At 39.3% G+C, this 25,129-nt stretch overlaps 1 protein-coding gene across 5 annotated transcripts in view; it reads right to left on the reverse strand.

The window, feature by feature from the left end:
• Positions 1-25,129, reverse strand: part of NAV3 (neuron navigator 3) — a 409,880-nt gene that overhangs the window by 42,804 nt on the left and 341,947 nt on the right. For 4 of the 5 annotated variants that reach the window (XM_075080754.1, XM_075080751.1, XM_075080752.1 and 1 more), the window contains exons 13-20: positions 23,660-23,798; positions 20,102-20,378; positions 17,217-17,922; positions 15,190-15,678; positions 8,358-8,399; positions 5,887-6,047; positions 3,878-4,066; positions 1,281-1,333 (exon numbers count right to left, since the gene is read on the reverse strand). In XM_075080754.1, coding sequence (XP_074936855.1) covers positions 1,281-1,333; positions 3,878-4,066; positions 5,887-6,047; positions 8,358-8,399; positions 15,190-15,678; positions 17,217-17,922; positions 20,102-20,378; positions 23,660-23,798 — 2,056 coding nt within the window. The remainder of the gene's footprint in view (positions 1-1,280; positions 1,334-3,877; positions 4,067-5,886; positions 6,048-8,357; positions 8,400-15,189; positions 15,679-17,216; positions 17,923-20,101; positions 20,379-23,659; positions 23,799-25,129) is intronic. The other variant, XM_075080753.1, reaches the window with a different exon arrangement.

Consider the following 25,129-nt stretch of genomic DNA (forward strand, 5'->3'; position numbering starts at 1 on the left):
AGTAGTAAAGATTTTTCCACTATCAGACCATGAGAAACTTTGCTTTGAATATTAGTCATACCCTATGTGCAGCCAGTCTGTATGTACATTCTACCTCCCCAAAATAATCTGGGGCTGATCTGCACTGGAATTGCTTGAAACTTGCTGATAAGGCCTGGACAAACCTAATGCATGTGTACCTGATATTTTAGATATGCCTCTGTATAGACCATTTTATGATTACGCAGAACTAGGAGAGGCACCATTGTGATAGACATTGTGCGTGGATGCAACCTTCTTTCCAAACTAACATGAGTTTAGCATTGAGATAGGGCTACCAAATGGTACAAATGCATCAGACTGCATGGGCTCGGTATTCCCAGGCAAGAACTGGTGTCAGCTCTGGGTAGAGTCGTCCATGTCGTTCCTGGGATGTCAGCTGACACTATTCAACACCTAAAAATATGGAGACGAGACAGACTATTCATGAATGCATGGTATGAAAGCAGATAACTGGGTTGCCCTCCCGTAAAAAAGGGATACTACAGCATGTAATTGTAGTTTGCGAATAGGTTGCAAAACAACTGTTGTGTATAAAGCAAGGGAATGTCCAAACATGTCTAGCTCCTTCCGTATGGATGATTTCTTGTTAGAACAGCTGAAGCAAGAAATTATGCAGAAGATCTCAAAAAAGACACCAAAACAATAAAATATAGGAAAAAAAAACCCAAAACCAGAACTTCTGCTTGAGCTAGAATACAATTATTACTTAATTGCATTATTCTAATTAACGAAGATTAATAATTTTTTTAAAGACACTCTTTGGAAATAACATCTAAATATTGTCATTTGCAGCAGAGATCAGTAGGCATTTAAACTGCTAATTTTATCTCCCTTACCCTGAAGCAATGTTTTTTTCCAGTCTACCTTGAACAGTAATATGACAAGACTTTGTAAATTGTGCAATTAGAAAACTAGTTGAAAATAAGCAAAACTACTCAAAATTATCAGCTACAACAGCATAAGGCCCCCCCCCCCTTAGATATCCTAGACCATTACCTCCTTTTTAGCTTTCAAAATATACACTAGGTGATTTTAAGCAGTTCTAAGCAAATCACTTAAAAAGATGGAAATAATGTATTCTCAAATAGCATGACAGTAATACCAAAGTTGAAAAGAAATGTTCCTGCTTTATTGCAGTACAATTTTAATCCTTCTAAACCTCAAAGCATTGAAAGTTTTGTGAACAATGAACAAGAACAGAGACAGGCAGAACTTTTTTCTAAAATGTCAATACTCACCGTAGAGTAGAGAGAAGATGTGCTGGAGACAAGTGATAATGAGGACCCGTGTACTTTAAAAAAAGGAAAATAACATGAAGTATTGATGAAAGCATAAAACTTCCCTCACGTAGTTCAATAACTAAACAACTTTTTAAAATGAGAACCAATCTTCCATGAAGAACAATTATGAGCCATCAGTGTAGAAAAACTATTGATATTTTTTCCTGCATTTAAAAAGATTATTCTGTACAAAAAAAAAGCCCTCTTCTGTGTAAGAGGTAGGAGAGCGAGCCAGTGAGATTCAGTGTTATTACCAGCAAGTCAAGCATCACTTTTGTTGTTTTGACAACAAATCACTTGATAAATATACTCTTTAGAGAAACCAGAAATTGAGCTGTTTATACACCTGTCCAAAGCTGAGCAAACTGATTTTAATAAGAGATTATGTTTTGCAAAATAGTTCAAAATCTATGGGATGAAGTCCCAAGTTTTGCTCAGCTGGTTTCTCCCCTCAGCACAACACAGACCCATGCGTGCTGGCATTCATAGCCCATGTGAAGGGGTTACTGCAAGATGTAGTGCCATTTTTCCACTAACCATCAGTAGAGTCAGCCTCAAGAACACCAAATGAATGTCGCAGGACTTCAACTGAAAAAATGGTGTTCCTGGCCTCCTGAAAATGGCAAGTGAAGACTAAACTGAGACAAAATTGCCCCTTCTGCTTCTGATAACTCTCCTGAGGAAGGGCACACCAACAGAGAATTTTAAAGATTATTTCATTACTTGTTTTCATTTTTGTTTCAAAAGAAACTTGTTTAATATTTATAATCTTCCAAGGTTTGGTAAATAAATTATTTTGCTTTAATAGCTACCTGGCATCTGTACGCCAAACTCACAATACAAGACTACTTGGATTAGCCAAATAGGCTTTAAATCTAATTTTGTAACTGGGCAAATATTTATGAAGATGTGGTATACTGACGAAATACTGTTGCTTTCAATCTGTCTTTGGTTTTTAGTCCCTGCTTTACATCTCTCAGCTAAACTCCCATCCTGCTCTTGTGTGCAGTGGCTCTACCCATTACCTCACTTCTTTCACCTTAACCTTCCTCAGAACTCCTGTATCAAATAAAATACATTTGACATTCCAACAGTATCATTTCATGTTAATCTCTAATGACTGTAAACTGCTGAAAACTGTTTGTTATTGCTGCATTGACTTTCATTTATTCAGGTTGATCATGGTTATCCATTCCAGCTGGATATGAAACCTGACCAATGGAAAAGCTTTCATCAAAGTCACTGGTGACCCATTACTGAAACTCTAGATTTAACACCTCTTTTTCTATGCATAAATTATTTCCCTTGTTTTCTCTATTATTCTTCCAGTGTTTCCTCTGATAATTCTTCTGTTCCTCAGCAATGAGTCTGTAGTCACCTCTGTCCTTGAATTATGTGATATGCTTCTGTGCAGTCAGCCATCCTCTCTGTGCTGACAACTCACAGCTTGATCTGTCCTGCACCCTACTGTTAGTATTACATACCCAGATGTCTGCCTGACGTATCATCTAAAATACAGAAGAAGGAATTAAACAGTAAAAGTATTAGTTGTCCCTTATTTCATCTAGCACTTTTTTCCCCTTTTATCACATATCTATGAGCTCTGGGGCTAGGGAAAGACTTTTTTATTTGCTTGCTATAAAGACCTAAAGACCATTTATATTGTCATCACTTAGCAGTAAGCAAGATTAATGAGATGATGTCATAGAACTGATCTATGCTAAATTTTAGTGGGGAGCTTTTTTTCTGTTTCGTAGTTTTTTGGGGGGGTGATTTTTTTTTTTTTAATTACAGGGAGTGAGGACTTTGTGCTTATGGGAATTCTGCAAATAATCAGATTTACCAGAAATGTTAGGCAGAAGAAAATGTTACAATGCATTTAACTAGGAGTTCTCAGATGCTCTGTGGTTAAAAAAAAACAACCGAAAACCATAACCAAGACAAAAAAAATTCCCCAGATTCCAGGTGTTGTACATAGCATTACAGAAACCAGACCAACAGTAATATCTGCATAAAGAAAGTATTGAGGTCAGGTTAAATGACAGAGTTAAAATACAGAAATTCACATAGTGTTTGCTGTAGGAGGCTGTGAGAAAGTGGGGAAATGAAATTACTACAAATAAATGGGGATGCAAGTAGCACTGGCATTTGGAAAAAAAAGGAAATACAGAAGCAGGACTAAGAAAACAATCACAGTAGTTTAATTAAGTAAGAAAAACATCATAGTAGTCAAAGTATGCTCAGACACTTCAAATTTAGAGGCAAGACCAATAAAATAGTTTTCCAAGAATGGCTTCCTTTCCTCCAAAATTTTTTATATAGGAGTTATACATGTATGACACACAGAGCATTGCATATTACTGTGTGAAAGAAATATCTTCCATGCTTTAGGGTAAGGAAGTCCTGTGAGTCCAGCTCAACAAAATTAAAAAAGAAAAATCTTCACAAAATTATTTAAGTTTTTATGTTGCAGAAGTAGTATTTTAAAATTTTACAACACTTCGGAGGCTTATTTTGGGGCCTATTCACTGGTCCAAAGAGCAACTCAGTCTTACCTTCTTCCATGCTGTCCCTGAATGAACCTGAATGACTAATTGCTCGTGGTCTCTCTTCTAAGGATGTAGCACTGCCACACAGTTGGGAGTCATCATACAGATCAAAAGAAGTGTCTTGTGCAGGGATGCTGTTTGAACGCATCATACTGGGTCCAGGAAGGTTAAACTGAGATAGGTTGGTTGGACTCACTGGAATACAAAGCTTTATTAATGAAGCACATTTCCATTAAATCAGTTTTGGTTCTGCACAAAATTGTAATGTAGGACTAGCATGGTTAGGTGGGCTTTACGCTGTTGAGCAAATGAAAGGCTTTAATTCCTACATATAAAGCCACCACAAAAAGGTGAAGCAGATGATCTCCGAGGAGCTGGAGCTGGATGAGACTAATCCTGTAAAACACATGATAATACTAACACTGGTGTCTGAATACACACTTGTTCACTTTGACAGCCCAAGGCAGAAAATCAATGGGAGAGACTAAAAAATTAAAAGTTAAAAAAGAATAAGTCATAAGTATTTTTTATAAGCAGCTCTTCTAATAAATCAGTATCTGTATTTTATTGTTATATACCTATATTACTGACTGCTGCTAAGACCAAATTTTATTAGCATATGCAAGACATTTATCCTTTGGTTTTCTACAGCACCTACCACTATTTTAGGTTAAAATTCCTGCAGAGGCCAGCTGAATCTCATCATAACAAATAGAAGCAGTTCGATTGCTCGTGGCTGAAATCCAGAACAGTGTTGATGAACCTGCTTTAAGCTTTTGGAGTTTGTTTGCCAGCAGGAAGAAAAGCCTGGGTATGGTTCACCTGGACCACATGAACTCAATGCTGAAAAGAAAAAGCTAATTGTCTATCCAAATTCAGCCTCAGTGTTTGGACTTTTATTTTAGGTCATGCAAGATGTGCCTTAATTCATAAACTACCAGAGCAGCTGTGTTGGGAGAGCAAATTATTCCATAGGGCTAAAATAATGGAAAGAAGCAAAAGACAATGACAAAATAAATTTTAAAAAACCCTGATGTTATTGCTCTCTGTTGTGAGTACGAGAACTATGAACAAAAGAAAAAGAAGATAATTGTAAGCAGAAAATTGATAGAATGAGAAAAACACTGCTTAAAAAGGGCTGCCTAAAACTACTGCAAGTACATGGAGGAAATCCAAAGCAGTGGCTTGCTTAGCCAGGATTCAATTTCATTTTTAAAAGTGGCTTTGTTCAACTTCATTTGTATGTCTGATCAAATTTCTTTTGAGTGATTATAACCTACAGATGCCATAAGCTGAGACAGAGTGACAGAAGTGTGAATGCTTCAAAGGTTGCTGCTAGTTCCACAGTAAGGGCCTAAACTACATTGTGACCTGGGTATGTGTCCAGCACAGTGCACGTAAATGGTTTTTGATTAAGCATTAAAGAAAAAATAAAATTATTAAGAAAACTAAATTTGTGTTGGATTAACTTGAAACAAGATCCTGAAGAACCAAATCTTGACCTGTACTCAAATAAATCTAAAATATGACTCACATCCTAAAATATTATATTGCACTCAAGGATAGGATTTGGATTGGGCCCAACGCAGTTATAGCTAGGTCCAGCTGCTGAAATGCATTGGAAAGACCTATGCCAAAGCAAACCTGTATATAGGAAAAAAGTAATGTTTATTGTGTGGGTTGACATAAAATCACTGGAAAGAATCCTACTGGCTGTGAATCCTAAAAGATGAGTAGCTTTGAACTAGAAGCTAATATCCAGCTCTAATTCGGATTTTCTTCTCTTTGGGCAAGTCATAGAGAATCTGTGCTTTTTTTCGGTATGCAAAATAAGAGGTACCCAGGCCTACTCCATGAACAATACCGTGAACTTCCCTTCATTAGTGCGGTACCACAATATGGTGATGGAGATGTTAAAATTAATTCTCTAGTTTGGCAAACTAAGAAACATGAACAGGTGAATTTTATGATTCTATTCTAGTGTGGGAGAAACAGTGAAGGGAAACAGCATTTACCCAGGTTGGAAAAGTGATATTTTCCAGTTGCAGATGAAGACATAGCTGAAGGAGAAACAAGAGGGGACTGACTGCCAGTGTCTTGGAGGCCTCCAGTTGAATGGGAGCGCAGCCATTCCTTGCCTTCCTCCTGACTTGTCTGCCGGGATGATGGAGTATATCTGAAAAACCACAGCTGACATGCTCAAAACAACGACAAGGTGACAGTTTGGAAAGAAGCAGGTATCACATAAATACCGTTCACCAGTGAGATAGAACAAAACCCTTGGAAAGCATGAAGTCTAGTCAAGTGATTATCACCATGGTAAAATTTACCATCTTATTACAACAGAAAAAGTACAGGACTTGAAACCCATTTCACCTTCATCCCCCTCCCCAAAACAGCATTCCCTTCCTCTGGAGAGATATCATGATAAACCGTAGAAGACAGACAGCTGAGTTGACAGGAGAGGACTTCAAAGCTATAGGAAGGGTACAGGCTGATGCAAAAGCTTGGAAGCTGTATGTCTAGGATGGGGAATGGACAGAGTAGAAGCCAAGAAATGTGAGTAGCCGCTTACAAAATGGCATCTGCCACAGACCGTGTGGGCAATTGGTTAGATGACAGGAGCGAAACAGATCAACAACTGACAAAGGAGTTTGCATCAGTAATAACAGCTACTCATGGTCATATGTGCAGTCTGTCAGTCTCAATGCTACTTGGCATTGTGTCCTGCCCCAAATTTGGGGGGGAGGGAAAGGGACAGGAAAAATCCATAATCAGCAGAAACAAGTTCTCTGGAAGGAAGAAGTCTGGCAATCAAATCATTCATCAACTGCTTCCCATGGCAAACCAATAAAACAAGTGTAAATCATGGGCTAAGAGGGAGAACTGGTAACTCACTGGCCCACCCTCTTTTGGCTGTCTGGAAGAAGGGAAATTTTGGCAGTAGTTAAAAATTAAAATGTGCAGGCAATGTGGGTCTTAACCAAGTGATTTTTTTCAGCAATGTCTGCAATAGCCTGCTTCATACAGCACCATCTCCTGCTGAGAAATGAGCACCTTCTTCACCACTGTCATCAGCCATCAGCGTTCCCCAAACAGCAGAGCAGACAAAGCTTTTGATACTCTGGATTCAGGCTTCCAAGGCACAAGTATTTCTGCTTAGAAAGCAGATTAAATGAACATGTAAGTTCTCATGTTGTGCTTGGGGTTTTGTACAATATTTTACGGCGTTACAACATCTTGTCCTGATTAAATATTTACTTCCCTTCTCCTTTCAAGAAGACAGCTATGATCTTTGCTTATAAATGTGGTAGAGCAGAGTTACCCAGTGGTTAACAGATCAGAAAGATGGCAAAATGAGAATTCAGGATCTGGGTCTTGGACTGTGATCTCTGCACATTAAATCAAACAAACGGTCTTTCTGGGATAACTGATCAGGATTATACACCTATAAGCTGTTTTCCCACTCCATTTCACTTTCAGCTTTCAGCCATCATCACAATTGTACAGCCACAAACCTCAGTCATCCCATTGTACCCTTGCAGGGTCCCCTTTATGCCTTTTTCATGTCCTCCACCTTTTCCATTCTCTCCCACTCCAAAGTGATTGTTTTGGGATAACGGGAAATTCAGTTAAATTCTTTTTAATTAATCTATAGTGCAGAAAAGCAGAGGGTGGTATCTAGTGACAACACTTTAGCACTATCTTAAAATGTCATAAAATATTACTTATCGATAACTCAAGAGATTTAACTGTTTGATTTAACCGAGTGTCTGGGTGCATGCACATATATTCCCTTGCTCGCCAAATCTCCTTCCTGGATTAGAAAGGTAGGCTGACATGCCTGATGAGACCAGACAAGTTAGCTAATGATCCCCTCTTTTAACCATGGAGCACAGAAGAGGGTGGATGACTTCTGTTCTCTGTGATGAAGACAGACAGTGGGGAATAAGTAGCAAAGTTGGACTCTTGAGTATTGCTGCATAGGGATCAAGAAGACTAGCTGGAGCAGGTTTCATATTATACTTAGAAACTTTGGATATTAAAATTAGTATTTTCTAGCCTTACCCTTTACTAGATCTTCAATTCAAATTGGATGAGTGTTTGCATTTAGAGTTCAAGTTCAGATCCACCTCTAAAATGTTGCTTTTCTCAATAATGTTTTCAACAATAAGTCCCATTGAATGCAAAAGTATCTTGGTCTGTCTCTTTTAGCTCTCCAGGATTCAATGCCTTTTAAGATTCTTTGCATAAGAAAACTATCCTTAACAGTATTCACTTCCCATGATATCTCTTGAAAGGGAATTTATTTACTAGGCAGACTTGGAAAGAAAAAATTCATTAAAATCTACTTTTTTGATTTTAATTTAAGTACCGAGAACTCTGTTGTAAACCGGATCAACAAAAGGAGAAAGAAAAGGAAAGACAGTGTAGAAAAATTACAGAAAAACAGAGGAGTAGCAGTCATGCTCAAAAAAATATATACCTTAATCCCTTTTTGGGTAGTGTATTTCTGTCAAGCTGCATGCTGTTAAAACAAAAAAAATCCCTAAGGACATACAGTAAACAGGACTGTTCAGAATCACAAATTTTAAAGGTCTAGATATGTGTGCATAACAGAAGGTCATTTAAAGCTGTTTAATATATCTTTCATGATAAATCTCTGACTCATTGGAGGGGACGATAGGACATGGACTGCTGCACATTCATTTTTCATCTAGACATGCTCTGGGCTGGGTCAATAGTAATTTGGAGACTGTCCAACTCTGAAAAAAGTCCTTCCTTACCATTTCTAACTTTCCTATAGCTTCACCCTGCAATCTGTGTGAGAATCATATGGTCACAGTATGAATCTTTATTTTTCACAGTTGCCTATGATATGCAAATAGGTTTCCAAAAGAAATGAAGGTTGTGGCACCTGCTAAGAGACAGCACGGCCTTGCCAGAAGCCAAATGACAGCTCTGCTTGTAGAAATATGTTCTAAATATACAGACCCTTGGCTTCCTGTTGTTGTGGGGCTCACATAGTAAGGTGATGGTGGAGACAATGAAAAGTGGCACCAGAGCAATGCTGTTCCATATTCAAGCTCACATGGTGGCAGAGCTGCTGATCACTGGAGATCTACGGCTGGAGTTTTCCTAATTTAAAACCCATCACTACAAGGGCACCCACTAGCCTTCCTTCAAATCAGTGTCATTTGGGCATTTCCTCATGAACTTTTGGTAGATCAGTCCCTCGCTAGTGTGGGTTGAATTTGAATTAGTTATCATCAAGTAAATGTTGCAATGTTTTTTCCCTTAAGAACATAATTTAGTGTCACCATATGTATTAAATGGCAAAACAGCTTTAGAATGTTTTTGTATTACATATCATAATCACACCTCTGAGAGCAACAGTAACTTAAGACCTTCCTACCCAGGAAAACTCTCATGCCATTATTAAAGGTCATTTTCTATTGCGCTGGGGGTGCTGGAGGCCCCACTATATGTAACCTTGATCCAAATAGGTAAAGGCAGTGAAAATATTGTTGGCGTTAACAATCCATTACCACTAGGGCTCAGACTAACAGAAGTAAACCCCGCTTACCACCAGCAAGTTTTATAGGCAATTTTACTGGTTTAATCAGGGCCTTGGGGAGAAAGCAAATGGAAGGAGAAACCTTGCAGGATTTCGGCACCGGCCGTGCTATCATAGCCCATGGGAGAATAGTCCTCTATCAGACAGAGGACTAAATTTTCAGCATTTTGCTCCCAACATAATTGAAAGTACCAAGAATGGTCAGTAAAAGAGAACATACATTTCAATACATGATTCATGTATTATTTAGTTCCTTACAGAGAGGAATGGGCCCTTGATGTTCCTTTACGTACTTCTAAATTTCAAAACAAATAAACATGAGGATAATAACACAACCAGTTTCTTCTGCAAATACTGCAAATGTCCTAATGAACAATATATTTTCTAATATTACTTTAACTTGAAGTTCTATGTATTTCAAAATAACCTATAGCACATTATCTAAAAATAAAGGAGCCAATCAATGCTCCTTTAATGTAAGCCACAAGCCAAAAGTTGTAAGTCAGTCAGATAAACAGGCTAGTAGTGACCATAGGATTTTTCTAAAAAACTGTTGAATTCAGGTACCTGAATGAAATAGAAGTGAATATTCCTCAACATAAACATGCAGTTATTACAGCTGCATACAAGCAAATATAGCAAATGTTTATTCTGCTTTTTTAAAATAGAAAATCTTATTAAGATGCACTTAGATTTCAGATCATTAAGTACATGAAACTATTAACCATGGTTTTATGTAACTATTAATTCAGACCCATAACTGCCCATATCTTTTTAGTATCTGAAAGCATTCCTTCACCAAGAAGCTGGGTGTGTTACTGCTACAGAAACTGAACTCTTGGTAAATAGAACTCAACTGTAACGTGCAGTGATCCCATTAGGACACTACCAGCCTGACCTCAGTGCTCCAAAGATGGCTAAAGATGATGTGAAAAAAGTCAGCCCTTTCCTGAAAGAAGCAATGCATTCACGGAATCTGTCTGTTTGGCTCAAAACAAATACCAACAGAAAGTGAGGCTGAGAATATTGTAATGTTGCCGGTGTTTACCTTTGCCATGCCAATTGCCAAAAGCAGTCTCGCAGGAAGATGCATGGAGATGTAGGCTGAAGTAATCAAGCCCTCCATATCTCCACTCCCTTTTGTTTATTTTGCACTGCTGAAACCATCTGCAAGTTCTCTGGGGGAAATTACAGGAAGCCTTACAGTTCTCAGGTTCCTACCTGCCCTTGGTGTTGAGGTTAACTTGGGAAAGGGCCATAATGCCATATCTTTGGGCTATATCTAACTGTTGCAGAGCTGTTAGGGAATAAAACAAATTATTGCAAGCTAAGAAGCACCTAGGGAGGTCTAGGGCATGCTGAGCCAAGCTGACATGGGACTTACAAATGAGTTTCCACAAATGGCTGAAATGGCTGAGCACACAAGAAAATCCGATACATGATGCACTGTGTCACACCTTAAAACTACAACCATCAATTATGGTGATAATTTAAAACAACTGAAAGTCTTGAAGAGCTTAAATGGATTTCAATGTACTTTCATGGCCCTCAAAACTAAACATCCTTTTAACGTAAACCAGAGCAAGCCAGTCAAGCAATTAGAAACTACTTCCACTCTGATAATCTTAAAATGCAGTTATTATTGCTGATGAGACCACCTTTAATTCCTATATTTCTGCAATTTTTTATGCATCCCTTACTGTGTCACTCAGACCAAGTAGAAGAAAGACACAAATCTGCAATGCCCAACAGCAATTAAGAGTTCAAAATAACTATTGGTGATGTGTCCACCTGGAAATTTCTATCAATTAAAGCAGTGATATTTCACCAGTTAACCCCAGTAGACAGTTTTATTTTAGAGTATAAGTGCCTGTATGATTTATTTTAATCCCTCTAAATTGTTGTAAGCTAAAATACAAGTGTCCTCCCATGGAGGGAGTTACACTGCTATAACAAAGAAGTAGACTTGTCTCAATAAATACTGCTAGTGTAAAACCAGGAAAAGTCCTGAAGGAGATGCAAATTTTGCTGAAAAAGCAAATATTTTACTAGTATTCACAGAACCCATTTTCTGGTTATTACAATACAAAATAATCTCATGGAATGACACAAAATTTGGTTGGAGTGAACTTTCACACTGTACCAATACAGCAGTTGTCAGGGAACTCTGTGTTTATACCATACCATTGCTTGGTGGGTAGTCTGAAGGCTGGGTGTGTGTAGTATCTAATCATCCTGGGAGGGATGTGTGGGCAAATGTAGCAGAGGCCTTGCAGACTTGCTGTCTCCATGGCAGGTGACTGCTTTTTTGGAGGCAGTCAAGAGCTACTCTCCTTAGCAGGAAAAATAGATGTATCCTGAGATTTTGGTCTCATCCTCTGGGTTCTTTCAGTTGCATCAAATCCTTCCTAAAACCTGGTGTCCCAAAGTCTTCTCGTTAAAGCCTTAACACGAAAAAGTAGATTGGGATAACTACTTTCTAAGATCACATGTGATACTTTAATTTTCAACATATTGGGAAAATGCTTTGTCCCAGCGATGGCACTATAACCCCTTAGACACCGTCTCCATTCTGCATAACAGCCTCATATTTTTCCATTTTGGATCTGTGCAAATATATCCTGCCCTGTTATATCCCTTCAGGCTAATAAACCATTGATCACTAGTCTTTGATAACTCTTTGCCAGCTGATCAAGCACTTTATTTCCTTCATTTGCTTGTGAGAATATACTCTGAAACAGCACCTAAAGCTTATACTAAGTTCAGGATTTCTTACTGTATCTGCTTCCTCTCCTCTACTCCCAAAACCTCTTTTCCTGCAGATGAATTAAATTAGGCTTATTTAAAAGGTGGCTAATGACAAATCCCAAGTTATCTTTTACTTAACCCATTTTGTTTAATATCCTCTGTATCCTTCCAGGAACCGAGGCAAGGTGGCCTTGCCCATGGTCCTCCACCCCAGCCCTCCTCCTCACTCCTTCCTCAGCACAGACCCCTTGAAACGTCTTCAGTGCTAATGGCTGCAGGGCTATTTCACAATGTGTCTGAAGCAGGGAAGTGAAAAGTTCATCGGGACCAGTAAATTGGAGTAATCTTTAACCTTTTCATTCCCTCTTAGCATGCTTGCCATTAGTGATGCTTAACTATCAAGTTGCAGTTAATGCTTCAGTGAAGCAAAGCCCTGTTTATTTGTATCATTTATTATTGGCTCTTTCTTCTCTTTTAGCTTTCATTCGGCTTTCTGTGTGTAGAATTTATGTCCCTTCCTAATTCTATCTCATTTGGTGCTTTGGTCTTTTTGATTTTGTCTCTACATTATATTAGAGACTACTAATACAGTCATCTGCAAGCTCTAGAGTGACTTAAGAAAAAGAATAAGCCTCCTTGCAGATAATTTCTTTTGCCATTCCGGGCTACAACTAGCATTGCCAGAGGCATCTCAAATATATTCTGAGTTTACAAAGGCAAAAGGACGTAATCTTTTGCCAAATATGCCTGTCTTTAACATTGCAAACTAATCCTTTTGTTGTGAAAAAATACTTTGCTACACGTAGGTTTTTCTATATAAAACAGTTTAGAAATAGCAGCACTTGTAACATACCTTTCAGAAAAATCAAACTGCAAAAACCCTATTGGGGCCATAATTCAAGAAATGACACCATTTTCTCTAGGTACATATATTTGTTTTGAGGCCAGATCAACATGATAAATGGCTCTCTCTGGACTTAGTCATAATATCCCCATATGGACAAATCTGAAAGTTAAAAATATTGCCAAAGGCAAAGTATTTTGAACCACTGAAATTAAGTCACTGAACAAATACATAAAGTATTAGTAGGGGGGGTTGTTCAGGAGCTTATGCCAAACCATTAACACTTTAAATGTGACGTTTAATATCCTCTGTATAACTATGATCTTTGGCATAAATTCATAGTCTTCCACATCATCCTATTGACCTCACCATCCATATATGTAGCACTAAAAATTAGTGGAGGTTTTTATAAGCTAACTATTAATAATTAACATTCTAAGAAACACCATCACATTCAGTTCATGGCACAAAATGCAAATTAGCATTTAAAAATTAAAGGCACAGTGCAAATTACAAATAATTTATGTAGCAGTATATTTTAAACTATTTTTGTTATCATACTTCATATTGGTGCAAACTTATGTTTTATAGTGTTGTATCTATATTAGTAAGAGGTGTGATTTTAGCTGATATAGTAATACTTATGAATGCAACATAAGAAAATTAAATCTGCGGAGAGTTTCCCTCTGGATTTGGCAAAGAATTGTTTAGGGGTTTGGATTTGTTTGTTTTTTTTTAATGCTGATTCACTGAAAGTGAAATCTTTCCAAGGAAAGGATTGGTATTGAAAAATCTCTGGTTTTATATAAAGGGAAAAAAGTTCTTAACGTTGTATATTTTTCACATGTATACAAAAAAGACCTTTTTTCCTTCAAATAATTATGCATTTTCTAAACAACTAAGTTTAACCTTTGAAAGTTTAAAATACTTCTGACTGACTCAGTATAATTTTCTTTTTTTGGATCAAAGGCTAGTGAAATATTTAATACTGACTTTTCAGTCCCCATGTGAGCTAAGAGTTTCATTGTCAAACCTTGAAAATTTTAACAGGAAGTGAAAGTTACTTACTGCCTAGCAAAGTTTATTTTTTCTCTCTTGCACAAGTCACATATTTCACACACACACACCAAAAAAAACAAAAATCAAGGTACAAGTGTGCCAGGGTGGATGCACCACTTTTTATAATATAAAATAAATGGTGAAATATCTGCATATTAAAAAAAGCAAGCAGAGGAAAACTCTTTCTTGCATTTGTTTGGCTGTTCCAGACACTCACCAGGACTGTGCATATATTGAGCGTCTCCTCTTGTAAACTGTCTCCCTGCCAGTAAAACTGCATTTTAGTAAGGATCTATGTAACTATTACCATGTAAGAAGCAACTTGCCAGGACTGGGCATTTTAAGGCAAGACTGGTCAGCTGAAGGCAGGGGCCCACCAGCTCTGCCTGTGCTTAGAGCTAATGGGAAGAAAATTGGCAGGGTCCCACTGCTGGAGAAGATTTGTTAGCAATGATACAGCTTTGGAGCTGCCAATTGCTGGGACAGCAGGTAGATCCAGCATGCAGGAGTCACCCTGTGGCTGTTTAGATTTGCCTTAATTGGACGACTTTCCCCTTTTTTCTGGTTGTTCTCCAGAACAGGGGAGCAGAAAAACTTCTCAACATAGAAAATGTGCTTGTAAAACCTTAAAAGGCAGTTGATTCCATGTCCAATGCCTGCGATTACTTTCCTTCCTTCCTTCCTTCCTTCCTTCCTTCCTTCCTTCCTTCCTTCCTTCCTTCCTTCCTTCCTTCCTTCCTTCCTTCCTTCCCTCCCTCCCTCCCTCCCTCCCTCCTTCCTTCCTTCCTTCCTTCCTTCCTTCCTTCCTTCCTTCCTTCCTTCCTTCCTTCCTTCCTTCCTTCCTTCCTTCCTTCCTTCCTTCCTTCCTTCCTTCCTTCCTTCCTTCCTTCCTTCCTTCCTTCCCTCCCTGCCTCCCTCCCTCCTTCCTTCCTTCCTTCCTTCCTTCCTTCCTTCCCTTTTTTACATAAAGGACTATCTGCTAATTAAACAGTGTCCCTTTAGGAAAACAGGTGGAGGGTTTATTTTTTTGGCTCCTGTCCTTTTGCCTCTTGCTGGTTTTGTGGTCACTGTATCTATAGGCAAGCTCACCTTTCCGAAAGAGTAGATCTGACGCTTCCAGTCCTCATGAGCAGGCTCTGAACCTCCTGAGTGCTTGTTGTCAGTCCAGAGAGAGAGCCATGATGGCTAAGAGGAAGGTCAATAGACTCGGAACTGGTGTGAAGGCTAGTCATGGACTGGTAACTTGGTGTGTCCTTACTGCCCGCTGAAGAGCTGCTCAGGTTTGCAGCCCACACAAGACCACCTGATGTGAAAGAGTGCACTGAGGCGGGACTGGAAGCCAAGGAGTGACTTAAGCTTACAACATCTGCATTTAAGTCCGAAGGTTTACTGAAGAGGGGGCTGCTGCTACCACTTTGCCCACCTGCACTGCCCATGCTGCCTGTGCCCGAGGATGGCGATTCCAGGCTGCCTTGCCGTGCCAATGTGGTACTAGGGCTGGGCATTGCCGATGTGGGTTTCACACCTTCAGTACTGGGTGCAGAGGCAGCTTTACCACTTGCCTTGGCACCAAACAACCTAAATGTAAAACAAATAGCTTTAGAGAAACTGATAGCCACATTAAACATTCATGGCGTAACATCCTAAGAGCCAAACTACACATTTTTAATTACTGCTACTAAAATCATGCCTACCTAGTTGATCAATCGCATCGCAAAATTAAATTCACTTAACCATATCACAATAATCAGGGTTTGTTTCATTAGCAACAGCTCTCATTCACTCCTGTTCAGATGTGCTCTTTGCACATACAGACCCTCCCAGAGAGAGTTAAAATAAGAACATTTTTGTCTTATTAGTGCATAAACAGATTACCCAAATTCAGGAATTAAGCGTTCCCACGGCTAAGTCATTAGCTTTTAAACCCTTCACTTCTCAAATCAGCTAAAATGATTGCAACAAACACTTGCAAAATCCTTCATATTTTAATAAACATCTAAGTATTTGTGTAAAATTTCCCTCTTGTTGTTCTTTTGCACAGATGGTCACGCGGTCATTTGTCATGTAGTAACCATTCAGATGGAATAAACTGCACCAGAGCTAAATGAGTTCAGTATGTCTCCAAGGGCAGTCGTGACAGAGGTGTATTTGATATAATTGATTCCAGCAATTCTATAGAAGAAAATTCTACAGTGATAATGAAAATAAACCCCCAAGTCCTCTGAAATGTTGAAATAAAACGTCATATGATGACAATGTTTTACTGGAAACATTTTAAGCTGCAGTTAATGTGCAGCTCATAAATTCATAAGAAATAAATGCAAAACTTATTGTAATGTAAAGTAAGTATGGCTAATAACATAAAAAGCCATTTTACATATTACCAAGCCCACAGAAATCAGCTGCAGCTCCCCAGCAGCCTGGAGATGCTGTTTTGGTAAGTAGGCACAAGAGGGCAATATTGGCTTGTTCGCCAACAGTGCGAATGCTCCATCCCGATTTATACTTCCAGAAACGTTACAATAGAGCATTTCCAACTGAAATTTAGCTTTGCTAATATTTGTGATGAAAGATGTAACAAAGCTGCTGAGATAATGTAATGCTTGTAGCTGGAGCTGCCAACAATGTGAAAGCAAATATTTTCTTTATCTACAGAGCTCTTCTGTTCCCCGACCAGGCTATGGCATTGCCTGTTCCAGTAACAGCATGTGCTTGAATGAGGCGTCCTTCTTCCCTTTGGGGGTTTATCAGAGTATTGTGAGGGAACTTCTCATGTGCCTGAATATTTAATAAGAAATTGGAATCATAGAATATCTTGAGTTGGAAAGGACCCATAGGGATCATCGAGTCCAACTTATTCTAGCCTTCAAACTGTTGTTATGGGAATGTACCTAAAATGCTCAAAGCTCCAGGAACAGCCATTTCAGGTCTGGGAAGGTCTTTAGGCCTTAGAGAAATAACTGCATTGTGTGAAAAAATATTACTCTTTTATCCTTTTGCACATGGTTCTCTCTGGCAAAATATGTCCGCAAAAGGCTTTTTGCCCAGTGCTTCAACACATTGAAAACCCCTGCTTTATATACTGCAACTTCAGGAATTTATAGAAAAGTACTAACCTTCGAAAGGTGGGTGAGGCAATATCTGGGTATTTGGATCCCGGCTGCCTAAGTCCCGGCGTGCCCGAGGCGCTCGCTGAAGTTGGGCTGGATTTGGGGGAACTGGAGAGTGAGACACTCTCAGAATCAGATACGGCCACTTTCTCTTTTTCCTTGTCTGTCTGGTTGATGGTGACGGGGCTGGACCGCCCAGACCCGATCTTGCTTGGCTCTCGCAGTTTGGTGGCAGCAGCACCAGCAGACTTGCTGCTGACGTTGGAGTCGATGCTGCTGGTGCTGGAGCGGTGGCCGCCCCTGCCGGGGATCCCGCTACCACTGGATTTCGATGGGCGAGGCAAACTTCGATACTGCAGAGTTGTCTTTGAGTTCACATGCAGGACGCCATCATCCTGGTTCTGGGAACCATCTAAGCTTGTTTTCCGCCCTGCGTTGGACTTCCCGCCGATGGCTGAAGATTTTGGCATTTTTCCTAGCGTCGCTGACCCACTTGTGATAGTCGCTCCACTTGTGGTTATTATAGTAGAAGATCCCATCCCAGACTTCTTGAATCCAAAGGACCCCGTAGCAGTTGATCTCCCAATGCCAGAGGGAGGCTTTTTTCCTTCATCGCCACTGCTTTTTCCTGCATCCGAGGGAGAGCGCTGGATGGAGGCCCCTTTCAGGGGAGTTTTCACTTTTTCTGAAGCTTTTGCATCATCTGTTTTTCCTAAATAAAAGTATATTTGAAAAGGTCACTTGTGTTTAAACTGTAATGTCTCAATATCTAATTTTGACACTCTATAGTTATGATTTCAAGATGAAAAAATACAGAAATAGAAAAATTACCCTAAGAAAACAGACCAATTTGGTCTTTAGTCCCCCATCAGCAGTCAGTAGTAGGTATGGTACATCACTGGTAAGCATTAATTATTAGAAGCTTGAAATTCTCCTGACAACTTCCAGTTTCATATAAAGCTAGAGAGCATAGATGTAGAAAATTATCCTGAATGAACTATAAGAAATTTTATTGGTGCTTTTTTACCTATTAATAATATTTCTATATGTAAGAAATAACATTTGAACATAAAACATGACATGTAATTAACATTTCCAGAAGTGTGACATTAATTATGCATGTAGAAATTAGCGGTACTTATTGAGTTCTTTGGTTTCCACTGATTACATTTCCTTAGCTTATAACTAAATTTGTTCTGGTTTTAGTTACACAAAATTATCAGGGAGAGATTATGTTCCCATGGTATGAAACTTATTGATCTATAATGATATCAATTACATGAGTTAATAGCCTTTGTCATACCCTTGGTATCTTTTCAAGATTTTTGATTTTCTGAGAGGCTGTCTTCAGGACTGCACAGTTACATACCTATATACCAGATATTACTACATAACATTATTGTGACATTCAGAAAAGCATAAATAAGATATCTTCTTCTATCTTTAAAAGAAAATACCATCTTCTAATTTTTACAAACAACTTTACAAACAAAAAATGCCATTTCTCTTCTATTCTAATTTGTCTTTAAGCTTCTATTTTATGCTCCTAATAAGGAACTCATATTCAGTATAACAATGTTTTTAATTCACTCTGTGAATTACTTGATTATGGAAGTTTTGGAGGTGGGTGGCCTAATACATTTTAAGGAACTGAACTGTAATAAAGAGCAACACCTACAAGTCAGCACTAAATCCACTCATGTTTTTATGCAGTGCACATTTTGTGCTACACAAACAGTCGCACATGCCAACGGATCAAACTCCTACACTTCAAACACACAAACTATTACTATATGCTTCAAAAATTAAGGCCTCTGTTCCATGTTGCACAGTGGCTGCCGGCTCATCTTCAGCAGAACAGATATTCTGGGAAACTTAGCTTGGCATGTGGTAACCCTTGTAGTATCTCCTTTTTAAAATCACTATTACAGAGGTGTCATTTCTGCATCCGTATGACCACTGACTGCAGCGACGTTCCTTGGGGATCTTATAGACCAGAGGCTGACCAATGTTTAACAGTTCTAAACTGCAAATTAAAAACAAGTGGCTCACAAAGGATTTGGATTTATTCTGAGGAGTTCTCTGCTAGTTACCTTTAAAACTGCGGGTGAATGCATGTTTATGCAGTATTTTGTCAGGACAGAACAACAAAGGTCTAGAAAATGTCCTATAAAGGCTCGATATTTCCCTAATAAAATGATGGATTAGATGGTCTTAATAATTATGTCTTATGCCAACTTTGGATTTTTTGCTTCAAAACTAGATTGCAAAAGCGGCTACTACTTCCAAGAGGCCTTTCAGAAGAAGGGAAGAACTCATCTAACACTGAAGAGAGTGTATAAAAAGTTATTTTTTTCAATTTCTTAACAATGGACTATTGAATACCTGCAGTATCTGGAATGTGACAATTCAGCTTTAGTCCAGAAACACTCCTTTTGAGTCTCCTGACTTGAATGTTATACCTTTTTATCTCAACTTCTAATCTTTTGCCATTTCTATACATATGTTCAATTATCAAATGTACAGGTTTTCTAGAGAACAAAGATAAGGCAGACATGAGTCCAAAAATACTTTTAAGAATTCCCTAATAGAAGCTGACGTCCTCAAATTGTAGTAAAACAAAATGTAATCAGTTTATGTTATGGGTACATTTATGTATGATTAATAAATTATTGGTATTCAGTGTAGCAAACTAACAGTTATAGAGATGAAAAAATTAGTATATTATATACAATCTTGGCTTGCAGTCATTTATGAGAAGCATTACCAGTATGTTTAGAGTTCCTCATGTCTTCACACCCTGATAATATTTGTTAATTATTTTTAGCCCACTAAAGATTCCTTACCACTTATAAATGAAGTGCTGCAATCTAACTACAGAAGTTTCCTACCTGGGGTCTTGAGTGCACTTGTTCCTGCTTTGTGCCTGGACTGAGTTGTTCCTACTTGTGCAGTCATGCCTCTCCTCCAGGATCCGGTCTGCGAAACAGAGAGAGATGCTTTCTGCACCCCCTTCTCTGAGTCTTCAGACAGCCCTGAGGGAAGGCCTTTCCACTTGCCACTGCTGTCTACGCTGCTGTCAAAGTCTTCCTCTGGCTTCTTCAGTTCTTCAGTGCTGCCCCAAGTTTCACTGTCCGTAACTGAGCGCTTCTCTGAGTCCGTCTTCAGCTGCAAGAAATTTGCATGAGAAATGGAAATGGTCAGTCTAAACATCTTCAGTATTTGCCAGTTTCTTCCATCACAGGAGGGGAAGAGAATAAGCATATTGATTTGTCTGTAGCTAGGGCCATGGAAACCTCCTTTCTAAAACTTTGGTATCCTGGTCCCAAAAGTTTAAAAACATTCCCATTTTGGGAAGATATTTTTATCTTTCCTCTTATTTTCAAAAGATTTCAACTCTCTTTCATAGATAAATCATAATGAAGTGAAACATAATTTACTCTAATCATCAGTGGTGATACCCTCAACTCCCTCTGAATTTCACTGTGCTGAGAGTTTTTCTAAAAGCTTGAATGGGGAAATTCCTAAATATACTACAAAAACCACTTCAGTCTGGTTTCATGCCTTTTCCTACCTAAATCTTCCATTGACCAAATTAGGAATATTACTCCAGCAGCACTGAGTATGTTGTGCCACTATTGCGCAAAGATGACATCTTTAGCAAAATTGTCAGTGTTACAGCTGATGCCTTTCCTACTGGTTTGTCTCCACGAAAGTGAACTGTTTCCAACAAGAAACTCACTCTAGCTATATCAGCTAGCAGAGCAGCTAGAAGAGAGACTTACGCAAGCACTACCCACCAGCAGGGTGAGAGTAACCTGTTGGGGTCACACTTGTTCCAAAACTCAGACCCATGTGGAAGATGCCCCAGTGAGGACCTAACACCTCTGCTTTTCCTGGTGCATGCTGATAAGGGTGTGCTGCAAGGAACACCCCAACAACATAGACAACATAGAAGCTGGGAAAGAAGCTTAAATAGAAATGTTGGCGACTGACCCTACCCTCTGTGTTTGACAAGACTCGCGTTCTTTGTGCTGACAGGCTGTTCATTGTAACCCTTCCTCCTGTGTTTTCCTGCAGCCTCCTGACCTCAGCCTCAAGCCTTATTTGCACATCATCATCTCACCAGTCCTGCTTATCTCTGCCCCTCTTTAACAGCAAAAAGTGGGGCTGCTCTCAGGTATCACTCTTTACTACTTTTTTCTGATGTAACCCCAGCCCTATCCTCATACAGCCAACCGAAGCGGGTCTGCAAACTGGATCGCGTTCAGCGGAGGGCTATTTATTATTCTGTGTTGCCACAACTCCTTCTCCACAGAGACCCTTCTGTGGCTGTTTCCTAGGCACTGCTGTCATAAGCAGGATTAATACTGATTAGATGATCGACAGAATAATAGTTGCTGTTTACATATTTGTCGTCCGAGGCGTACAAAATGCAAAAGCTCTCTGCACTTCCGTAATTTCATATGTGCTTTGGAGACACTAGCACAGATTTTTGGGTAAGTGTTGATGGGAAAAGAGCCCAAGCAAACATCTACGCAAATGTTGCAGAGTCCTTCAGAAGAGAATTTTCGTTAGCGTTATTGTTACAACATGTGAAATGCTCCCAGAACTTTTCTTAGAAATGAACACATAGCTATACATTTTTAAAGCAAACTGCATAATTTCCAATAAATTACAAGTATAATACATTCTAAAAGCCTCTCTTCACCATTATGGGATCCAAAAAGTGATGTTAATCCTCTTTTAATAAGAAAACAACAACAAAATATGCGATTTCTGCCTCAGGCTATAGCTAGCTTTCACTGCTCCGATCACTTAAAAAGACTGCAAACGGGATCTCTGTGTTTCATGAGTGTGTCTTACACCTGGAGAACAGCTGGCAAAATATTTATATATTCTGTTCATCTGAACTTCTGACTGAGATTGCAGGTTAGCATGGAGTTCAGTGTGTTCTGATTAATCTGCCTGGTAAAGGCAGACCTGATAAAGGTCTGTTCCTAGCCTTCATAACATAAAGCAGCTCTGGCAGGAAAGCAACATTTGAACATGTGCTGCATCTCTGTCTATCACTGAACAAATTCCAGATAGCATCTGATTGAGCAGCTAGAACATGAGATCACTCGAATGAAAAAACCACAAAAATTTAAATAGTCAGCCTGAGATTTCCCGGTCATGATGATGATGATGATGCAGTGGAACAAATAAACCAGGAGTAGCTGGCCATCGCTGTTGATATAAAAGTAAAAAGGCTGATCTCCAGTTAGCAACCGTGGGAGACCCTGATGGGGTGGGAAAGGCAATGGTAAGGGCTGAAGAAGGCTGGCATCTGTGAAAGGATTTTTGCATGAATACGACATTGGTCTGAAATCTGCCCTGCTGCAGATTAAAGTAATCTTCATTCCCAGAGTAACTTTATTTCCCCATTATGTGGAGGAAATGACAAATGTGATTTTTTTTCTCTTGTTGACAAAGTCTGCCACAATGTACAGCTACAAAATGGATCTCTGAATTGCTGTGGCTGCCTGCAGGAGTCTAAATGGAATTGGGAGTGTCAGTCTTGTGTCCGGAATACTTAACATTATATCACTGGAGGCAACAAATCTTCCCCTATGCTGAGTGTCCAGTCATGAACTTTGCTGCCTGTGAGCAGGAGATGACATGGCAGACAATACTTTTCTATTGGGACTAACTCTTCAGTTTTTCTTTCTTTTTCTTTTGAGGGGAGTTGGGAAGAAATACTGGGATAGCTGGCGCAAGGGCTTTATATTTACACACACACACATATATGTATTATGTATATAGCTTGTGGCTGTACGCTCCTCAGAACTCTATTTTGACACTATGCATTGTCAGCTTGTGGGTCCATGGGACACACTCATTCCCAGATCTAACTGGGGAGAAGAGAAGCTCTGCCACCTGTGGGCTCCCTCCTTCAACCTCTTTTCTTCCAGTGGAGAGAACAGGGAAAGGATGGTGCAGCATATGCACTTCCTCTGTGATGTGTGTCAGCTCATGGAAGGTGAAAACTATCTTATTTAAAATTGTGCTATCCATTGAAAGAGATACTCCAAATGGGATGAAGTGAGTAGGAATGCACCCATCACAGATCCAGTCATATTGTGTTTTTTGTGTTAGGGTGCAGCAGGGGCTGGGGGCTTCCTGCTGCTGGGACCAGTGGGGACTCCCCCAGACCAGCAGAGCAGGGTCTCACCAGCTGGCACCTTCAGCAGTGGGATGTGCCCTGGGAGCAGGGCATCTGGGGTGCCAGCCCAAGGGTCAGGGTTAGGTCAGCGGGGTCCATGGGCTTCTTGCACTCAAGTGTGATACAGAAGTTTGTAAAATATGAATATTTCATTTGTTTCAGAGATGTTGATACTAAAATTTTTTCTTTGTTATCCTGCACACTTGTGGGGTGTTGCAAGAAATGTTAATGGAAAGCTACTCACCTGGGCATGAGTGTTCTTCCTTGAAGAGGCAGTTATATTGGAATAAGAGCTGACAGATGAGGTGGTATTCAAATCATCCGTGCTGAGATTGTCAAGAGTGTCACTGAGGCCACTACTAACTGAGCTGCTGTCATCCCAGCTGCAGAGAAAAGAGCACATCTACTTTACATACTGCATGTCAATAGGCAGAAAGCATCTCAAAATCAATAGATGCAATTACTTATTCTTCAAGAGGTTTACCAGAAATTTTTCAGTAATATTTCATAATGTACAGTGAATATTAGTTTTCAGACTTTTTAATTAATTATTCACTCACTGTCAAGTGGTTGCTTGTTCAATTAATGAAAGACCCAGGTGCCTTTTAAAAAATTAACATCAGATCTAAGCAAGCACTAGTGTAAGTCATTAAAACAGGTTGTTTCATGCTTCATTGCAATCACATTCAGTACACTGGCAGGAAAATCCATTAAAACGACCTAGTATTGCTAGCCAAAGCATTATTAATAGCCTGGAGAACACCTGATGAATTTCCAGGCTACAGAAAAATAAAAGGAGTATCTCTTCTGCAGCCTAATCAACTGTCAGCAGGAAGCCAGTATTTCCAAAACTTTATTTCTTGTCTTCAGCCTTTGTCTAGTGAGTGCAATGACACCAAAATAGGATTCCCTGACAATATGGTCACCAGAGTTGACAGAGAACATGTTTATACATCTCTCAGGAAACACAGGCTTTCAAGTTTTCTGCTTTGGGAGACTGAGTCAAAGGATGCAAATGAGAGAAAGACTACTCTTACAGAAATGTCACTTACCTACTCTCACACAAGCCTTGCTTTGGCATGGAAGGGAGGTTGATCTGTGTTTCTCAAACCTTTCCCTACACAATTGTTTCTCCGTGGTGTTATGACTTGTAGCTTATTGCCATGTACAGCAGTACACTCCCAGTTTTTCTGCATGTCCACCTGTCCATCCTGTTTTGGATTATTCCCAGGCCACAGAGTTTGAAAAATATTCACCTTATCACTTCCAGTGGGATTCATCTCCTATAGTTTTAGCTATATAAAAGTTAGGTACCTCATTTACGCTCTCTATCTAGGTGCCCTGTCTAACCAGTACAAAGAAGTAGGCTTCTCTAGGAGGTACTTTATCCTGGCTTAAAATGTCTCTGGTTTGTGGGATTAACTGTCCACTGAAGGTGCTTCTTTATGCCTTTCCCTCTCCTAGAGAGAGGAGGATTGATAAAGCCTGTTCTAGACACATAACATTTGGAAAGACAAAGCTAGGTGACATATTCATGCATGGTGGCAAAGTTCAAAACACAAGAGAGAGTATATAATACCCTTGTTTTGCTGTAGCCTATGCCATGAGCTGCCTTTTACAAAAAATCTAAAATTCAGTCCTACGGTCGAGTTAAAACTCAGTACTATTGCTACTAGTCATTGCTACAGAGCAAATAAGGAAAATACCTGTGAAT

Source organism: Phalacrocorax aristotelis, chromosome 1 (genome assembly GCF_949628215.1).
Source record: "Phalacrocorax aristotelis chromosome 1, bGulAri2.1, whole genome shotgun sequence".
NCBI classification, from domain to species: Eukaryota; Metazoa; Chordata; class Aves; order Suliformes; family Phalacrocoracidae; genus Phalacrocorax; species Phalacrocorax aristotelis.